Genomic DNA, 17,280 nt, shown 5'->3' with positions numbered 1-17,280 from the left:
AAGTCTAAAAAATAATATTATTTTGTGTACAGAAAATATTGTGCTTAGTGAGCTATTCTGTGTAACATTTGAACATGGTGGCATATTCTGTGCAGAAACGATTATTCAAATAGTCTATGAATAGTGCAGTTTTCAAAGACTTTCTCACAAGCAAGAAAATTTTTGCTAGAATTACTCATTACTTCCATCAAGAAAGATACAAGAATTACATCCTTACTGTGGAGTGACTGAAACAACGGATGATGTCTTGTTCTTGCTGCCCCTGACATTTTTGCCTCATTCCCACCAACTGGGACCCTGGGAATCACTTCTTCCTGTGTGCGCCTTAGTAGGGAATTCATATATGAGCATAAGGGAAGGGGGCTGGTTTTGGGACCCTAACCACCTAACATTGGCTTTGCTTACTAGCACTGTGTGTTTGTAGGCTCGGTGGATGACGATATTGTAATTGAAGACTTCCACCTCCACCTGCTTCACCCACAAGGCCAAGGAAGGGTCTCGATCCTCACTCTTGGCCGTGACTGTGAACTCTGGAAACGTGTCCAATCTCTCAAACCTCAGCTGGCCAATGGTGGTGCAAAGGACCAACGGGCAGCTGCTTTGGAAATCGAATGCAAAACCATCAAAGGTCAAGTAATGGCCATAGCCCGAGACAATGCACGAAGCATCTATCCGGGGTTGGCAATAATAGAGTCCACTCTCCTCCAGACAGTACTCATCCTCCTTGCAGGGGACATTATCACAGCGGACACTGTTGTCAGATCCATTGCAGTAGCAGAAGTACTGGCAGTCAATATCCATCCAGAAGGACTGGTTGGTGGAGAGCTGATGTCCCTCAAAGCTGCAGCCGCATTCACTCTTGGGAATGCACCGGGTGCCCCGAAAGGCAAAGCCTTCATCACATTGGCAGCCCTCCACGCAGCTGTCCAGGCACACTGGTCCCGTACCCAGGTTTTCGCAGGACTCAGAGCAGATCATACACTCCTCAAAATGGCTGTTATCAGGACAGGTGAGAGCTGGAGTGAAAGGAAGATAATGCAAGTCAGTAGCTAGCCACCATTTTCTTCTAAGCCATACCAAGTTGGTTCTTCCTCCTAGGGGAAGCTGGTGGTCCCCATGTCAATGAGGATATAGTCCAAATGTTCATGAAGCTAACCAAGGTGCTGAACCTGTTTTGAGCTGGAGAACTCTTTTAAAGTTCAGACTAGAACCCAGAACAGATTAACTGTTCCCCCTTTTCCCACAATAGCAGCCAACAAGCCTCCTCCGACTGAGCCCCGAAAATGATAACTTTGTTCAGTCTTCGAAGGGGGGGGGGGAGTTCTAATCCTGAACTACCCTTCTAGATTCAATGTCTTACTCTAGACTGGGTTTATCCAAACTCAAAATTAGGCAATAGCCATTTAGATGGATCTAAATAAAATGATGTATTGTTGGTATTTAACTCCTGAAATATTTCTAAGCTGTATACAGGTTCTTCAAATTTATGTTGGAAATGTAAGAAAAAGAGATGGAACATTGTACCATATATGGTGGACTTATGAAAGAGTTTAAAACTTTTGGACTCAGATTCTTAAACTAATGGATGATATTCTGATAATCAAACTTTAGTCGCATCCTGAGTTATTTTTATTAGGACTTTTAGATGTTCCTTTGGATAAGAATCATGGAAAATTACTACAATATGTGACAACTGCAGCAAGAATTATCTATGCACATAAGCTAGAGAAAGTTAAATAAGTAATGTAAAAGAACCAGAGTCAGGTATGCAACATGACTTTGTTTCCCTGGGTTTTTGCTTGTTTGATTGATTTTTATATGTTTTTGTGTTACTTTATGTTAGTTTTTAGCTAGTTTCATTTGCTGATAGCTAGACTTCTTGTTTTATTGGTATGTTTCCTTGTATGTCTTTTAGATTTGTAATTTTGTTTGTTTGTATGTTTTGGTGTTTAATAAGGATATATATGGGGTAATGGCCATTCAGATGGATTTAAAAGGGAGTCCTCTGAACAAATCTTGCCAGGAAAACCTTATGATAGGTTCACCTTAGGGTTGTCATAAGTTAGAAATGACTTGAAGGCACACAATAACCACAACAACAAAGGCAAATTAATGTGAGTTAGAGAAATTCATGGGTCTATCAATGGTCATTGAACCTCTAGGCTCATAGGTAGGATACTCTTATTGATCTGGCTCTGCCAGGCCAAGGAATTATGAGATTCTGTAGGTCCTTGAGCAGCCATTATATATCACAGCCAAAACAGCACTACCCAATCCATGCACAATAACAAAGAAACCAGAGGCTTAAGGGAACTCCAAATTCTGCTGATGTACCAACAATTTGGGGGTGGGGGGTGGGAGGGTAGTTTTATGGTATAGGGTATGGGGGAGCCCAGTGAAGATTTAGCATTCTCAGTTAGTATATAGTTGATTGTTGGATAGAACAGAATACCCACAATCCTGGACAGAAGCAGTATATACTGCAGCATTTTGCAAAGTCATACTTGTGTTGGATTAAAAACGAGTAATGTATAAGTGTGTGTGTGTGTGTTTTGGAGGGCAGAGTTCAGATTCCATGCAATTCCTAAAAAAGGCTGGTGAGAATAAACTCTGTATTAATAGACCAAACAAAGCCACTTTTTTGCTGGCTGCAGGCAAAAAAGTACATGTTGATGCCAAGAAAACTTTGCTAGCAGGCTGTTTGATATCTGTAGCAGAATAAATGATGTATCTTCCTTAAAATTATCTGGAAGAGATGGGGAGACAGTGGCAGAATCACAGGGTTGGGATCATTAGCTTTTTCATTGGGTTGGACATATCCATCCTTCCAAGCCAGCATGGTATAGTGGTTTGAGTGTTGAACTATGATTCTGGTGACCAGGATTCAAATCCCTGATCAGTCATGGAAACCCTCTCAGCCTCTGAGGAAAGCAATGGCCAAAGTCCCTCTGAACAAATCTTGCCATGAAAACCCTGTGATGGGTTCACCTCAGGGTTGCCATAAGTCAGAAATGACTCGAAGGCATGGAACAACTAGGTGTACCTCCAAAATGATGTAACAATCTGGCTACAATTCTGAGGATCATCCCTCTTCCTCTCCATTGATGTAGCTAAGCCTTCTGTGCTTTTGTGTGCTTCGGAGTGTGGAGCATCTATGTTTTCCTTTAGATTATGATAATCATATCACTGGCAGCAAAAATATTACTATAGCTAAACAAAGCAGGACACACATGCACACCTCTCCCCAAACATCCCTCCTCTCTTTCATGCCTTCAAATGAGCCTCTGTTGTTAGAGCCTATCCCAGGGTCTTGACTGCAAATCAACAATGTGGCACCATAAAAACCTCCTGATGTCACCTTAAAATGCATTCTATGAAATTACTTAATTACGAAAGTGCACCTGGAGGTAAACTGCAGCTGCTAAGAAAAGAAGCAATATCGTAGGCGTAAAGATAATGCTTCCAAAACACCGTCTTAATCTGTATTTCTATACAGATTAGGGAAATGCCTATCATTATGATGTGAAGGATCAGTTGTGGAGGGGGGAGATTTTGCAAAATTGTATGTATGTGAAATGCAACACTTGGGGACATTCAGGCAGAAAGTATAGAGCAAAGAGCACCATCCTTTTTCTACAGCAAGGATGGACAACTGTGGAAGGCTAAAGAGCTGCATTAATCCACCATAAGAGGCCTCTCAACCCTGCTTGGATGATTTCATTTCGTACAAGGGTGCGTTTACACTGGAGGAATAATGCAGTTGGACACCACTTTAACTGCCATGGCTCCATCCTTTAGATTCTTGGGATTTATAATTTTGTAAGTCACCAGCACTCTTTGGCTGAGAAGGCTCAAAACCTTGTAAAACTACAAATCCCAAGATTCCATAGAATGGAGCTACAGCACTTAAAGTGGTGTCCAACTGCATTGTTCCTACAGGATAGATGCACCCTAAGACAAGGGCCATAAGTGGGATGTTCCCCTTCTCCTCCATTCATGGTAACTTACGGCAGAAGTTGAAGCTTCTCCATTGGCCAATATCCACCTCTGCATTCTTGCAGGCACTAGCATAGCGGGCCACTGAGTCACAGAGCTCCGACTCATTGCCTCCGCTCTGGCACAAGCGAAAGAGACAAGTCCGGTAGTAGGCAGACACGTTGACCACCGAGTGGCATTCCAGGAAAGAGCTGTTGGTGGGGTCATTGATGACGCCACATTTTGAGCGGCTTCGGTAGTACTTCAGGAGCTCTGAGTCATTGTTGCAGGCCTTGAGCAGGTCGCCACACTCTCCGTTGCAAATCTCATTGAAGGTGGTCCAGCTGTCCAGGAAAACCACCAGGCTGTCTGTGCATTTCCCATTAGGGAAGCAAAATTCGTCACTACTGTTCCCATTGAAATAGCCACAGAGACCTCCGGTGCAGTTGAAGTATGTAGTGGAAAGGCGTATCTCCAACATTCCAGAGTCTGAGTACTGGATCTGTATGAGTCCTTCTGACTCGACAATGGTTCCGTTTTTGCCCCGGTAGATTTCCAGTTGGCCTGAAGGGTGGAAATATGGTAGCTCTGTTTCGTACCCATTTACCTGCAAATGAAAAGGAAGAGAATGAATGAATGAATGCAGCAGAACATGGATGGAATGAGCCAAATATTTATATCCCACCCTAAATCTCAAGATCACAGGAAGTAAAATCGATATAAATAGATTGAAAGAATTAAAAACAATAAAAATATTTTTAAAAGTCAAAAAACATGTTCAACATTCAAGTGTAAACAGGTTAGATAGGTTAAAACCATGTGAGTAAACATTCTAGAGTAAATCACTTAGACCCCAAGGGAGACAGCCATGTCTTTACTTGGCATCAAAATGATGCTAGTGTTGGCAACAATCAGGCTTCCAGGCAAAGGATATTCCACAACTTGAGTTCCACAGCTGAAAATGCCCTCTCCTATATCCTCACATAATATATTGACTCACCCTGGGCTCCAAAGGGGGCCTGCAAGATAGCTGTTCCATTGCACTGCCACAGAGATAGTCAGTATGGCATGTTGATTCTCAAGATCCTTCAAAGGACCTTGGCTTTCTAAAATAGCTATCCCACCTTTATGCATGACACCTTTTGGTAGACCCTTCTGCAGGAGTTGAAGAATTGTTATGGGGGGAGAACCAGTGTCCTCATTTTGTCCCCCAACACATGTAGTGACATCCCCAGAGGTGGACATCAATGCTCCCCATAAGTAAACAACACCCTGAAAATATGTTTTTCCTGTTAACAGATCTAGATGTTTCTTTTTAAAGCCACAAAGCTTCTGTCTGCAAGAGGCATGCCATTACCTTAACCGCAAGCAACAGAGAATCAAACTGAGGTTGTTTGATCCCTCCTCTAAACTCTTTCAGCTTCTTCCATCATTAGCATTAAAACTGCCTGGTAAAATGTGTATCCAGATGAGAGTATCAGCAAGTGGGGGGGGGGTGTATCTAATGAGACACTCTGCTTTTCCTATCACACATGATCCTCTGTCTCAGCAGGATTAAGAAAAGAGCTAAAGCTTACTTTCATCAAGCACAGAGGAATTAAAAGGCACTTGGAGAGCAGACAACACTTTTGAGAAGAATGCAAGCTTTTATTATGACTGTGGAGCGCCATTTGTCTAGATGAGACCTGTGTTTGATCCCATGGCTCAGTGGGTGAGCATGCAGCTATTAACAATCACAGATTGGCAGAAGGCAACAACTGTTCCACCACAGCCTCACACATGAATATATAAGATGCCCATGCTGACTAGAATAGATATCCATCGGATTGGAGTAGGGATAATTGAGCTCTCTAGATGCTGTTGGACTGCAAGTCCCAGCATTGCTCTCCATTAGAGCAGCTGGGACTTGGAGTCTGACAACATCTGGAGATCTGCATGTTTCACACTCTTGGCTTAAACCTTATAAGTTTGCATTATGTCTGTGCTGCCCTTCGATATAAATACCCTATAGGGAACTTAGAACAAAGAGATGATATGATTCAGTTTGGGTGGATAAAGGGCTCTGTGTTACCGCAACACCCTACATAAATGCTGAATTCCAAAGGTTAACTTTAGCTCCCTGAATCCTCCAGCTAGCATGGCAGATTCTGAAAGTTGTAGACTTAAAAATTAGTATTTCCATACTCTGTATGGAAATGTATTGTAGGGGTAGACAAATGATCCACTAATTTTGTTGGACTGTGGTTGCACCTTCAGTTAGCTATACTGGTAAGAATGATAGCAGTTGCAATCCAACAACACCTGGAATGGCATAAGTTGCCCACCCTGATCTTCGACCAAGACATATAGCTCAATAATAAATAGCCCTTCCTCTCCTTCCCTGCATGGCCAGTAGCCATTCAAAATAGTCCTTCATCACAGGTGATCCTACCTTGGTTTCTGAGTTGTCTATGCCCCCTATCTTGACCTCCTGGCTGGCAACTTGGATCCTCAAGGTCCGAAGCCATTCAGGACTGATTTCTGGCTTCTTCTTGCTGATGTCCACTTCCAGATAGTTGGGTCTGTCCGGGCAGGTTTTGATCAGTGTGTAAGAGTTGTCTGGAGGATAGGCAAAGGTGGCACCATCAAAGGTCTGCAGTACATGGTCCTGAGATACTAAGCACAAAGTCTCCCTCTTAGGGTAGCAGCCTTGGTAGCCATTCTCCACTGTGCAAACCTCCCCTTCTTGGCAAGTGGAGTTGAAGCAAGTGACATCGCCCCCGTCCTCGCAAAAGCACTGCACCGTGCAGTCCACAGAGGCCCAAAATGATTCCCCAATGGCATGGTATCGGCCGTCCACATCGCAGCCACACTGGTGGACTGGGACACAGAGATCCATGCTGAGAACATAACCTTCATTGCACTCGCAGCCCTCAGTACAGGGCGAGGTGCAGGCCAAGGGAGCTGTGAGGTCGGAGCAAGATGCTGGGCAGCTGTTAGTGCAGACAGAGTAGTGGCTGAACTCCGGACATTGCACGGCGGTTGCTGGAAGGGACAGACAAGACCACTCAATGAATTCATTCTTTCATGTCCCACAGTTGCCCTAAAACTAGGGTTCAAAGTGGTGCATTAAAAATTAATGAGAAATCAAGTTTAAAGCCCATACAAAGACATAGTTACAATTACAGAAAAAGTCTGTTTAAAAAATGCATTTGTTGTTGTGTGCCCTCAAGAAGTTTCAGAGATATGGAGACCCTAAGGTGAACCTATAGTGGGGTTTTCTTGGCAAGTTTCGTTCAGAGGAGGTTTCCCATTGCCTTCCCTGAGGCTGAGAGGATGTAGCCCAATGGGTTTCATGGCTGAGCTGGGAATTGAACCCTGGTCCCTAGAGTTATAGTCCAACACCCAAACCACTATGCATACCCACCACAAACAGTCTCTGACAAAGTTTGATGAAGAAGCCAGTGATGCTTCAAAAACTTGCATAATGCATTTTTTACTTTGGAGTTGTCCCAATAAATGTACTGCTGCATGTGGATTTTGCATTTTGTTGTATTTAACCTAGCACTGTAATCTCTTACCTCTTGGAAAAGTAGTAACAAATAAACAATATTTTTTAAAAATGCTGCACTAAACAGATAATGGCAGGCCGCAATATTCTTAAGATAACACACATAACCTGAGACAGGTATCTAGTTATCAAGATATGAGGCCTTGTCCTTTTCCTGCCGCGAATGGTGCATATCAAAAGCCATCCCCTCTTAGTCTGTGGAGTTATGGGAGCATAAAGTCGGGTGACACATGCAAAGAATGAGAGAGCGAGAAAGGGGAAAGAAACAAACCCGCCTGAATGTGTCTGATTTATCAGAGCCCCAAATGTCAGCTGCAAATCACACCGTCTCTTGCTCGCATTCAAACAGAGCACTTAAATTCCTTTCCACTTAGCACTGAATTCCATCCAGGGAGCAAATAATAAGCCTGTGAAGGTTTCCCTTCTGGTTGGCTTTTGCTCGCTGTCCCTTAGTTAATTCAAGTGTCCCTTTGTCCTTCTCTGACTGCAACCTGGAGAAGGTGGAATCAGGTTTCTCAGCAACAATGCCTGCTTGAATCCCAGGCTTTTCTGTCTCCCTGTCTGATCTCATTAACTTTTTAATTTTGTTTCTTGCAGGGCTTCTTGAAGGCCACTGAGTCCATCTCAGAAAGGAAGTCCACCTTCGAAAAAGCACCAAAACTGCTCAGGACTCACCGGCAACCCATAGGAGTTTATCACATGAAGGAGATCGGGAGTTTATCCCATGAATATCCTGGAGAAATCATGTCATTACGTATAACATTTCACATGACATCACACAAAACCCACCATTAAAGTGGTCACAAAGAAGCATTAATGCACATCTTTTTACTTTCAGGATTTCAGCGACAATGCATTTCCGATATCACTTTATTTGCAAAATTGCGTGTGATAATCATTCATGCAATTACTCACCATTTCCGCTTCATTTGTGGGATGCTTTAAAAGCACTATAATCTCCCTTTAATGTTGAAATCACCTCCATTGGGATAAACTCCTAAGAATGTGTCACTGTTTCTGTACATAATCATTCTGTATGTTGGATTGCCCCATTCCTACAGGTAAAATGGTCTTGTTGGATTGATCAGAAATCCATCCGGGGGGTAGCTATGGGGAGGGGTCAAAATGAAGACACTGCTCCCCAAACAGGAATTCCACCCACAATGAAATTTTTCTTCACTCCCCAATTTTCTAGCATTGCAGAAATGCAATGTTCAGTTGAGCATTTAGAAAAAGAATTTGGGTATCCAAAGAAAAAGAGGAGGCAAACTGACCAATGGGATGCAAACTCAACAAATAGAAAGTGTTTAAGTGTGAATGATTTTCATTATCTCCCTCTTTGCAATTTTGGAAATTTGGGGAGTGAAGGAAATGTTCACAGGGGCATACTTCTTAATGAGGGGCCAGTGCTTTCATTTTATTGCTGCTCCTTTGCAGCTGCCCCCCTGCACCTTCCAAAAAAGTGCAGGGGGGGTGCCTGCAACCACATATCACTCCTTTCTGCAAGGTTTGCTTCCCATCTCTAATGCCACCCCATTCAGTCCACTTACCGCATCCCGCCTGCACTCGCCACTCCCCAATGGGAATCCCCAAGGCCTGGCAAACCAAGGCATACGCTTGGATGGCTTGGCAGAGCCCTCCTGTGCCATTGTCTCGGATGCTGCACAGGTCATAGACACAGCTGTGGACAAATGCTGTGGGGTCGACAATGGCGCCGCATTCCCACAGAGGTCCCCCGGTTTTATTGATGAAGCCACAGTGCTCAGGGCCAAAGTAGAGAGACTCCATGGCCCCATCGCAGAGGCTACAGTTGTCCAAGCAACCAGGAGAACACTTCCATTCAGGGTGGTAGACACGCCAGCTCTCTCCCAGGTCCAGCACAGAGGTGGCCATTTTCCCATCTGAGCGCAAGGCATCATCCTCCGGGTTCTTGTTATAGTTCCCGCAGAGTCCACAAGTACCATTGATATAGGAGCCTGGGACTGAAATGGCCGCATAGTGGTCTCCATCGTAAGTCACCAAAAGGCCAAAGTCGGTTTCCACGGCTGTCGACAAACCACTCTGATAGATTTTTATTGCCCCCAGTTCCAGCAGGACAGGGAGAGACATGACCAAGTCATCTATCTGGAGGAGGGTAGAAAAGCCATTTGTTTAAAACAAGCAAAATAGAAGGGGCTGTGTATATACTATGGCGAGGATCCCATATTCTCTTACTAGTCCAGCCTGGCAGGGACAGCCTTGTTAATCCTCTGCTGGCCCATATTTCCAGCTACTTTTAAAATGTTCTAGTTTCTCTCTCTGTTCCTACTTTTTACCAATTGACCTCTCCCTCTTCCATGAAAAGGTGCTCAGAACTTTTGTATAGGTTCTGATCCACTCTTTGTTGTTTTATTCTCAACACAACCCTGAAAAGATTAGACTTTTTCTTACTCTCACCTCCTTCCTGTACTGTCACAGTTATCGCCATTCCTTTCCCTCCCATTTCCTGTTTCAGTGCCAGCCAGCTCACCATAATCTCACCATAATTTCACCAGAATCTCACCATAATTTTCCCAAAGCTGCCTTTGGGGATGATTATCTTGTGTGAATAAACCTCCACAGAGATGTCCTTCAGCCAGGAGACTGGAGAACCACCTCGATTCTCATTCTTGGCTTCCACGCTAAAGAAAGGTAGGTTTGATCCTGCCCAACACTGCCTGGCTAAAAGGTAGGAGCAGGAACCCTGGAAGTGGAAGAGGAAGCCATCGAAAGTGTGGTAATGTGGGTCTCCAAACACCACGCAAGTGCTGCTTTCCACTGGGACACACTGGTGGAACTTGTCCTTTGGCTCACAGATTTCATAGGGGCCACAGGATACTTCCTGGCAAAAGATCTCATTGTTGAAATCCAGGCAACGGCATTTGGTGGAGCAATTCGCGTTTTCCCAGAATATCTCTCCTTGACGGAGAAACTGGCCTAAAAATAAAAAATTAAAAACAGACAAACAGATCACACAAACAACATGTTAACTTTTTTCAGCTCAGAATAGGATGTCTGAGTTGGATCTTGTTACAGCACAATCCCCAACAGCTGCTTCCCTTTGAGTCTGGGAACTTAATTTGGGCTTGAAAACATCAGTATCAGCAACAAATACAACAACAGATTTACACATCTGCCAGCTGAGGTGTTATTTTCTGTCCCATGCTTGTAGAAGAGGATGATAATGACAGATGGGAACTGAATTTATACAACCAAGGTTCCAAAACTCTAGACCCTCCTTCTTGAAGAAGGAATGCTTGAACATATGCAGAGTGATCTTGCAGTAAGAAGTGGCAGCATAAGCTTCCGTTGACTTGGTCTACTTCCATGCATCTAAGGCTGCATCTGCACTGCAGAAATAAGGCAGTTTGACAGCACTTTAATTGTCATGGCTCAGTGTTATGAAACTGGATTTGTAGTTTGAGGTAGCACCATAGCAATTGAACAGAGAAAAGGCTAAACATCTCCCAGGACTGGTCACAATTACCATGGTGAATCCACTGATCAACATAAACACTTGCCCACAACAGGGATTAACTTGAGGCCCAAGTACCAGATCCAGAGAAGGTAAAGGGGCAAGAAGAGTGATGGGAGACCAAGGATTTGGAACTGTGGGCCAGTCATCTTTGGACTGGAACTGTGTCACAATCATCTTTAAGCTATAACAACACTGGCACTCACTCTTAATTTTTATTCTCTACCCCAACTTAATAGTGCATCTGTATACTATAGGCATGCTTTGTTTGTGACCCTGGGGCCACATGTTGCTGCTTTGGCAGCCCTCAACTCCCTGATCCCAATTCCCTTAACCACCCTTTTCTCTGTTCAAGAAAAAGAGGGTGGCTTGTCTCTTGTGGAAGCCCCTGAGAGAAGAAACCCACCTTTTAAATAACTTGTACCTACTGTTGCATTAACATAAAATAAAAATAATAATACCCGGCCCCTCTCCCTAAGGTATAAATATCATCTTACAAATATACGACTGACTTGGAGTATTGTAGCTCAGCATTTTTTTTTTATTAAACCTCACTGACACGGAACACAAGATTGAATTGCAAAGCCTCCTGGATTTTAGCAGACATGCCATTTCTACATTCGCCAGCGCAAGAGGAAGAAAACAAAGCATGTTCAAATCACAGTGCATTGACCACAATTAAGCTGCGGTGAAGGCAGCTGGCACCTACAAATTACTAAATCTGTGCAGCGTGAATTACATCTCAAATACGGTGTCACTGCTGTTAACTGAATTCTAATAACAATGGGTGAGTTATGTTTGCAACTCAAGGGGCATTAATTTGCAATTGCTTAGTTAGGCTCGTTTTCCTACACTATGAAGTCGTGATAATTAAACATCAAGGAGCATAATTTTGGAGCAGCAGTGTTTTATGATAGTCACACAGTGGTACTGAATTTTACCCAAGGTATATAAACACATTCAGATCTAATACACACAGAGACATATCATACATACCTTTACTTTAATTGGGGTTTGCTGCAAAATACTACTTGATGAAGCATTCTCTCACCACCTCCTTCTCCCATTTGCCATTACGGCAATAGTACTTTAGACAGTATAACAATTTTCTGCATGCTTCTGTCTTACACATTGTCTCTAGAGCATTTCTTTCCATTGCTTAGGCACCGCTGTTAATAGCCTCTGAGGGGGAGAGGTGCAGCGAGGCAAAGCTCTATCATGCCTTGGCCCAGTAGCTGATGAAAAGCCCTCTCTCTATTCCAACTGCCATTGCTTTGAACTCTGAAGGACATAAGAGCAACCAGACATGGATCCATCATGCCTTGGAGTATTAGCTGGTGAGAAGTCCCCTTTCCATTCCAACTGCCATTGCTCTGAACTCTAATGGAGAGAAGAGCAACCAGCCCATCTCCACCATGCCTTGGACCAGTGGCTGGTGAGAAGCCCTCTCCCTATTCCTACTGCCATTGCTCTGGTCTCTCAAAGTCAGAAGAGCAACCAGGCATGGCTCCATCATGCCTTGGACCAGTAGCTAGAGAGAAGTCCTCTTTTCATTCCAAGTGCCATTGCTCTGAACTCTGATGGAAAGAAGAGCAGCCAGGCATAGCTCCATCATGCCTTGGTCCAGTGGCTGGTGAGAAGCCCTCTCTCTATTCCAACTGCCATTGCTGTGGACTCCGAGGGAAAGAAGAGCAACAAGGCACAACTCCATTGTGCCTTTGCCCCATGGTTGATATGAGGCCATGTTCCAAATACTATTGCTTTGGCCTCTGAGGGTGAGAAGATCAGCCAGCATCTGCTGGACTTAATTCTCTTCTCTACTCATCCTCTATTCTGTGTGTATCTTATTTATAAAGGAAGCCTTAGGGCAGGGAACTCTCCCATTAATGATTTGTAAGCTGGCCTGGAAGATTTTTGGCTAAAGGGCAGGGTATAAATACTCTAAATAAATGTGACCATGTCTCTAAGCATCCAGACTCATGTGACCTTAGAAACATCCTAGTATCTGTAGTTGTATAAAGACCCTTCCTCTTTTCCTCTTTCCTCCTTCTTCTTCCTCTTTCAAGATGGTGACCACCAGTTCTGCTGAGCTCCTCCTTGGCTTGAAACTTTTCTTTAGTTAGGCAGGTCCTAGGCAATCAATCTATGTATTTATGATCTGAAGGAATATTTCAAAGCAACTAATGAAGTTTTAGTTATGTAATTTTGAAGACTGCCTGTTTACCTTATTTCGCTGAAGTGAGTCTTAGAAGAACACAAGAGGTTTAGCGCTTTCCCTTGCAAACTCTGCAGAGGAAGACAGACTCTTAATTGAACAAGTTTTCGTTTCCCCCCAAAACAGGCTAAACAGCATGGGACCCAGCCCTAATCCAAGAGGGTATAGCTGGGTTTATTCATCTTAAAATTCTTTGATGTTTAATTATCACTATTTCATAATCCAAAAGTAGTGAAAAGTGAAATATTTGGTATATCTGAATTTTAATCATCATGTAGGGTTCCCTAGAGCTGCCTACCCTTTCCCTGAAATTTCAGGGTCCAAAGCTGAAAATGTTGTGGGTTTTCATAGCATCACAGGGCAAGCCCTTTTGATGTCAATGGGCATGACAACTTGGGGATTCAGAGGGGTTGTCCAAAAAAAAAGTAACTTTTCCCATCCCTACCATTTACAGTCTTCTAGAAAGGAAGAGGAGAACAGACCTCTATTCAGCAAAAGGAATCGTTTTAAAATTTCGGAACCACTAATGCTATAATCTCTATGCAGCTGAGTCCCAAAGGGATCACCGCAATAGCTTTGGTATCCGTTACACCGATGTTCAGACAAACATTTTACACTAAAATTGGAACAGGGAGGCCCAGAACGTGCCTGAGATCCATAATTCAGTAGCTGAAGAGATTGTGATCAGGCGTAGAATCTTTTTATTGCGGTGGCATTTCCAATGAAGCAAACAGGCAAGTCTGGCTTGTTAGCGGCAGAGTGTTGCATTTGTAAAGATAAGATTAATAGGATCCCTTTCACCACTGGTGTTTTAAAAGCCTGACACAAGAGGCCCTTAACTTATTAGGTGGAAAGTAATAGAAGACAAGCCCATGTTTTCTTTCTTTTTCTTTTTTAAAAAGAAGGATTCTGTTAGTTATATATTACTTAAGCATGACCTAGATAATGAAAATGATGGGGAGCTAAAGCTATTGCTAGAGTAGACCCATTGACTCAATGACTGGATGATGACTCAAGTCAGGTAAATTGCATTGATTCTATTCCATGTTATTGGTTAAGGCTCAAGTCTCTTGGGTGCAATGCTGGTTGGTGGCTGTCACCATGTCATGCAGGTGGTGAATCCATTCCATGTTTTAGATAGCTTTAAAGGAAATATCAAAGATGATGAAGCCTTTTGGGAGATATGGTTCAACTCCTGTAAAGGCAAAACTAAACTGTGGAGTGGATTCACTGCCTCACTGACATGAGACCAGGCAATTGCTGCTGCTCAGGAGGCTATTCTGTGATAGACCTTCAAGTCTCTATATTTCAGCAAATCTGATCTGCAAAGAGAGGCTTCGTTAGTCTGGAGTGACTGGGTTACAATACATTAGCAAACCTGGCCAACAGCTGTAGAACTAGGACTCTGCATGGAGGCAGGATGGCTTTCTTGCTTTAGAACAGCAGTGAGAATCATGCAATCATCCAGATGCTGTGGATTGCGAATTCCAGCAGCCTTACTCAACACAGCCAAAGGGAGTTGCAGTCTAACATCTGGAAAATGTAGTCTGTCATCTGAAGGGCTGCAAAATTCCTGACTCGCTTTAGAAAGTAATTGTTTCATCTTTCTTGCTACGCTAAGGGCATACCCTCCAACATTTCACAGATGACTTACAGATCAATTTATTGAATTGGTTTACTGACAATTTCAAGCGCTGATGAAAACCAGGACATGCATGGCCAAGTAATATCAGAGTGTGGTCAAGATGGCAAAGGATATTAATGAGAAAGAGCAAACAACCTAGGAGAGGTTGTCTCAGTTTGCTTTTGTCTCGGCTTACAGCCGAGGGAAAGATTCTGCCCTTATCTCTCTTCTGCTGCAGCCAAGTGAAGTGAGTGCAAACCCCTTTTGCACTTGGAACTCAGTTTACCACAACTGAAATAAGTGGAGGACAAAGGTGCAAAATGGGAGGAGGAGAGAGAAACTGGGACACTTTAAAAGCAGCTGAAAAAGTGAGACAACAGAGGATTAACCGGGACTGTGTCTGCCAAATCAGAACAATTGGGGGGCAGTGTGTAAGGGATCCCCAATGTCTCTAACCTACTTGGTAGGATGGTACTTTAACTAGAGCAATAGGAGCAAATCCCTTTCAACCTGAAGACTGGTAAAAAACAAACCAGTATATTTTAGCTTGGAATTTTTCTTAGCAGTAACTGTGTTTTAGGAGAGGCATTTAAACCTTTGGAATTAAAACACACACACACACACACACACACACACACACACACACACAAAACCTGAAGCTGGGAAGCCACAAACTATTGCAGCATGAAAGCATTAGGTGCAATCAACCTGTGAACCCCAAGGAGAGCCAGAATTTCGCTCCAGGGTCTGAGATTCACCACAGGATAGATTTGGAATTGAGGCTCGAGAGACCCCATATTCTTGGTGGGGGATTCTGGTTAACTGTAATTGTGCCAGGTTCTGCTATTTTTCCTCTCTGCACTAATATGCATATAAAGTTTCAATTTTGGAAGGCCACCTCATGCCTTTATGGCCCCATAGAAACACATCCTGCAATATATTTATTAAGGTGTAAGAGGATTCTTTGCTTCAAGAGACTAAGGCAACAGCTCTTGAGGAATCTGTTAATTGCTATGCCTGCGACAGATAAGAATGGAAGCAGAACTCTCTTAAGCTACTAACATTAAAGCAGACCCATTTTGAATGGGGAAGGAATGTCTCCATTCTATTTGTCCTTTGTTATCTGTCAGATCAGGACTGTGAAGTATTTGCTCTAATTAATAATTAATAACATGAACAAAATATCATAACACACTACAAAACTGTCATGGTTTGTTCTTTGCCTCCTCTCAGAATTTCCTCCCAGAACTATAATACCCATAACTCCTCCAGAAAGTCCACTGAAAGGATGTGAAAAAAAAATGCCTCTGAAAATGTTTACAGCATTTAAAAATGCCCTTGAAATTCTATGGCTGCTTACCTCTAAAGCTGCATCCGTTGGCTGGGTCAATTTCGCGCCCATCGATTTTGAATACCCAGCGGCCTGGCACATTGACATTGGTTGTGTCTTCGATGTTGACTATGTCAGGGGTTCTGGATCCAGGAATGCTAAAATAGTTGGTGCTGTTTCCGCCATTGAAGCCTGCCTACAAGACAGAAAGGGCAAGGCTTTGCTTGCAAAACCCAAAACAATGCAAAACAAAGTGCCCAGCTCAAGGGAAATAGCACTGCTGCTCTGTTTTGCTTTAGTCAAACCTCGCCAGAAATGATGCGTCCACTCCTGGGCTACACAATTCAAGAGGACTATTGAAAAGTTGGAATGTGACCTGCAAAGGACAACCAAGATGATCGAAGGTCTGAAAAGGAAGCTTTACAAGGAATAGCTTAGTGAGCTGGATATGTTTAACTTGGAGAAGAGAAGCCTGATAGGAGACATGATAGCTATATTTAAATATCTAAAGGGACATCACATAGAAGTTGGAACAAGCTTGTTTTCTGCGGCTCCAGAGACTAGACCATGGAGCAATGGATGCAAACCACAGGAAAGGAGATTCCACCTAAAAATTAGAAACAACATGTTTATTGTAAGAACTGTTTGATAGATTGCCTTGAGAAGGTAGTGGATTCTCCATTGTTTGAGGTCTTCAAACAGAGGATGGATGGGCATCTTTCACGAGTGCTTTAGTTTTATACTCCTGCATGGCAGGGAGCTGGACTAAATGCCCTTTGTGAGCCCTTTTGATCCCCAGAGTTTGTGATTCTTCGAAAAGAGCAAACTAGAAAATTGCCTTTTAGATCAGATTCCCACTGGATAGCAGAACAGCCATTGGGATAGCAAGCAAGGCCTTAAAACACTTGAAAAGCTGACACATTTATTGCAGCATAAACTTTTGCATATTACAGTCCACTTCCTCAGAAGCAGTTATCTCAGATATATGTATGAGAACAGACAGATAAAGAGAGAAGACAGGTGTGTGTGTGTGTACAGCCAAGATGTATGTACTGGAGTTCTCACATCTCAGGATCTGGGCCATCTTATCCAT

The 17,280-nt window shown here is 43.2% G+C and overlaps 1 protein-coding gene across 3 annotated transcripts in view; it reads right to left on the bottom strand.

Annotated features, from left to right (window-relative positions):
• Nucleotides 1–17,280, bottom strand: part of TECTA (tectorin alpha) — a 70,615-nt gene that overhangs the window by 34,763 nt on the left and 18,572 nt on the right. For all 3 annotated transcript variants that reach the window (XM_089537347.1, XM_089537350.1, XM_089537348.1), the window contains exons 5-10: nt 16,218–16,383; nt 10,068–10,480; nt 9,076–9,649; nt 6,407–6,999; nt 4,009–4,582; nt 406–1,016 (exon numbers count right to left, since the gene is read on the bottom strand). In XM_089537347.1, the coding sequence (XP_089393473.1) occupies nt 406–1,016; nt 4,009–4,582; nt 6,407–6,999; nt 9,076–9,649; nt 10,068–10,480; nt 16,218–16,383 (2,931 nt within the window). The remainder of the gene's footprint in view (nt 1–405; nt 1,017–4,008; nt 4,583–6,406; nt 7,000–9,075; nt 9,650–10,067; nt 10,481–16,217; nt 16,384–17,280) is intronic.

Source organism: Sceloporus occidentalis, unplaced genomic scaffold, assembly GCF_023333645.1.
Source record: "Sceloporus occidentalis isolate IW3139 unplaced genomic scaffold, rSceOcc1.0.p SCAF_9, whole genome shotgun sequence".
Lineage (NCBI taxonomy): Eukaryota > Metazoa > Chordata > Lepidosauria > Squamata > Phrynosomatidae > Sceloporus > Sceloporus occidentalis.
The sequence above is the reverse complement of the archived record's forward strand: the minus strand, read 5'-3'. Positions and strand labels throughout refer to the sequence as shown.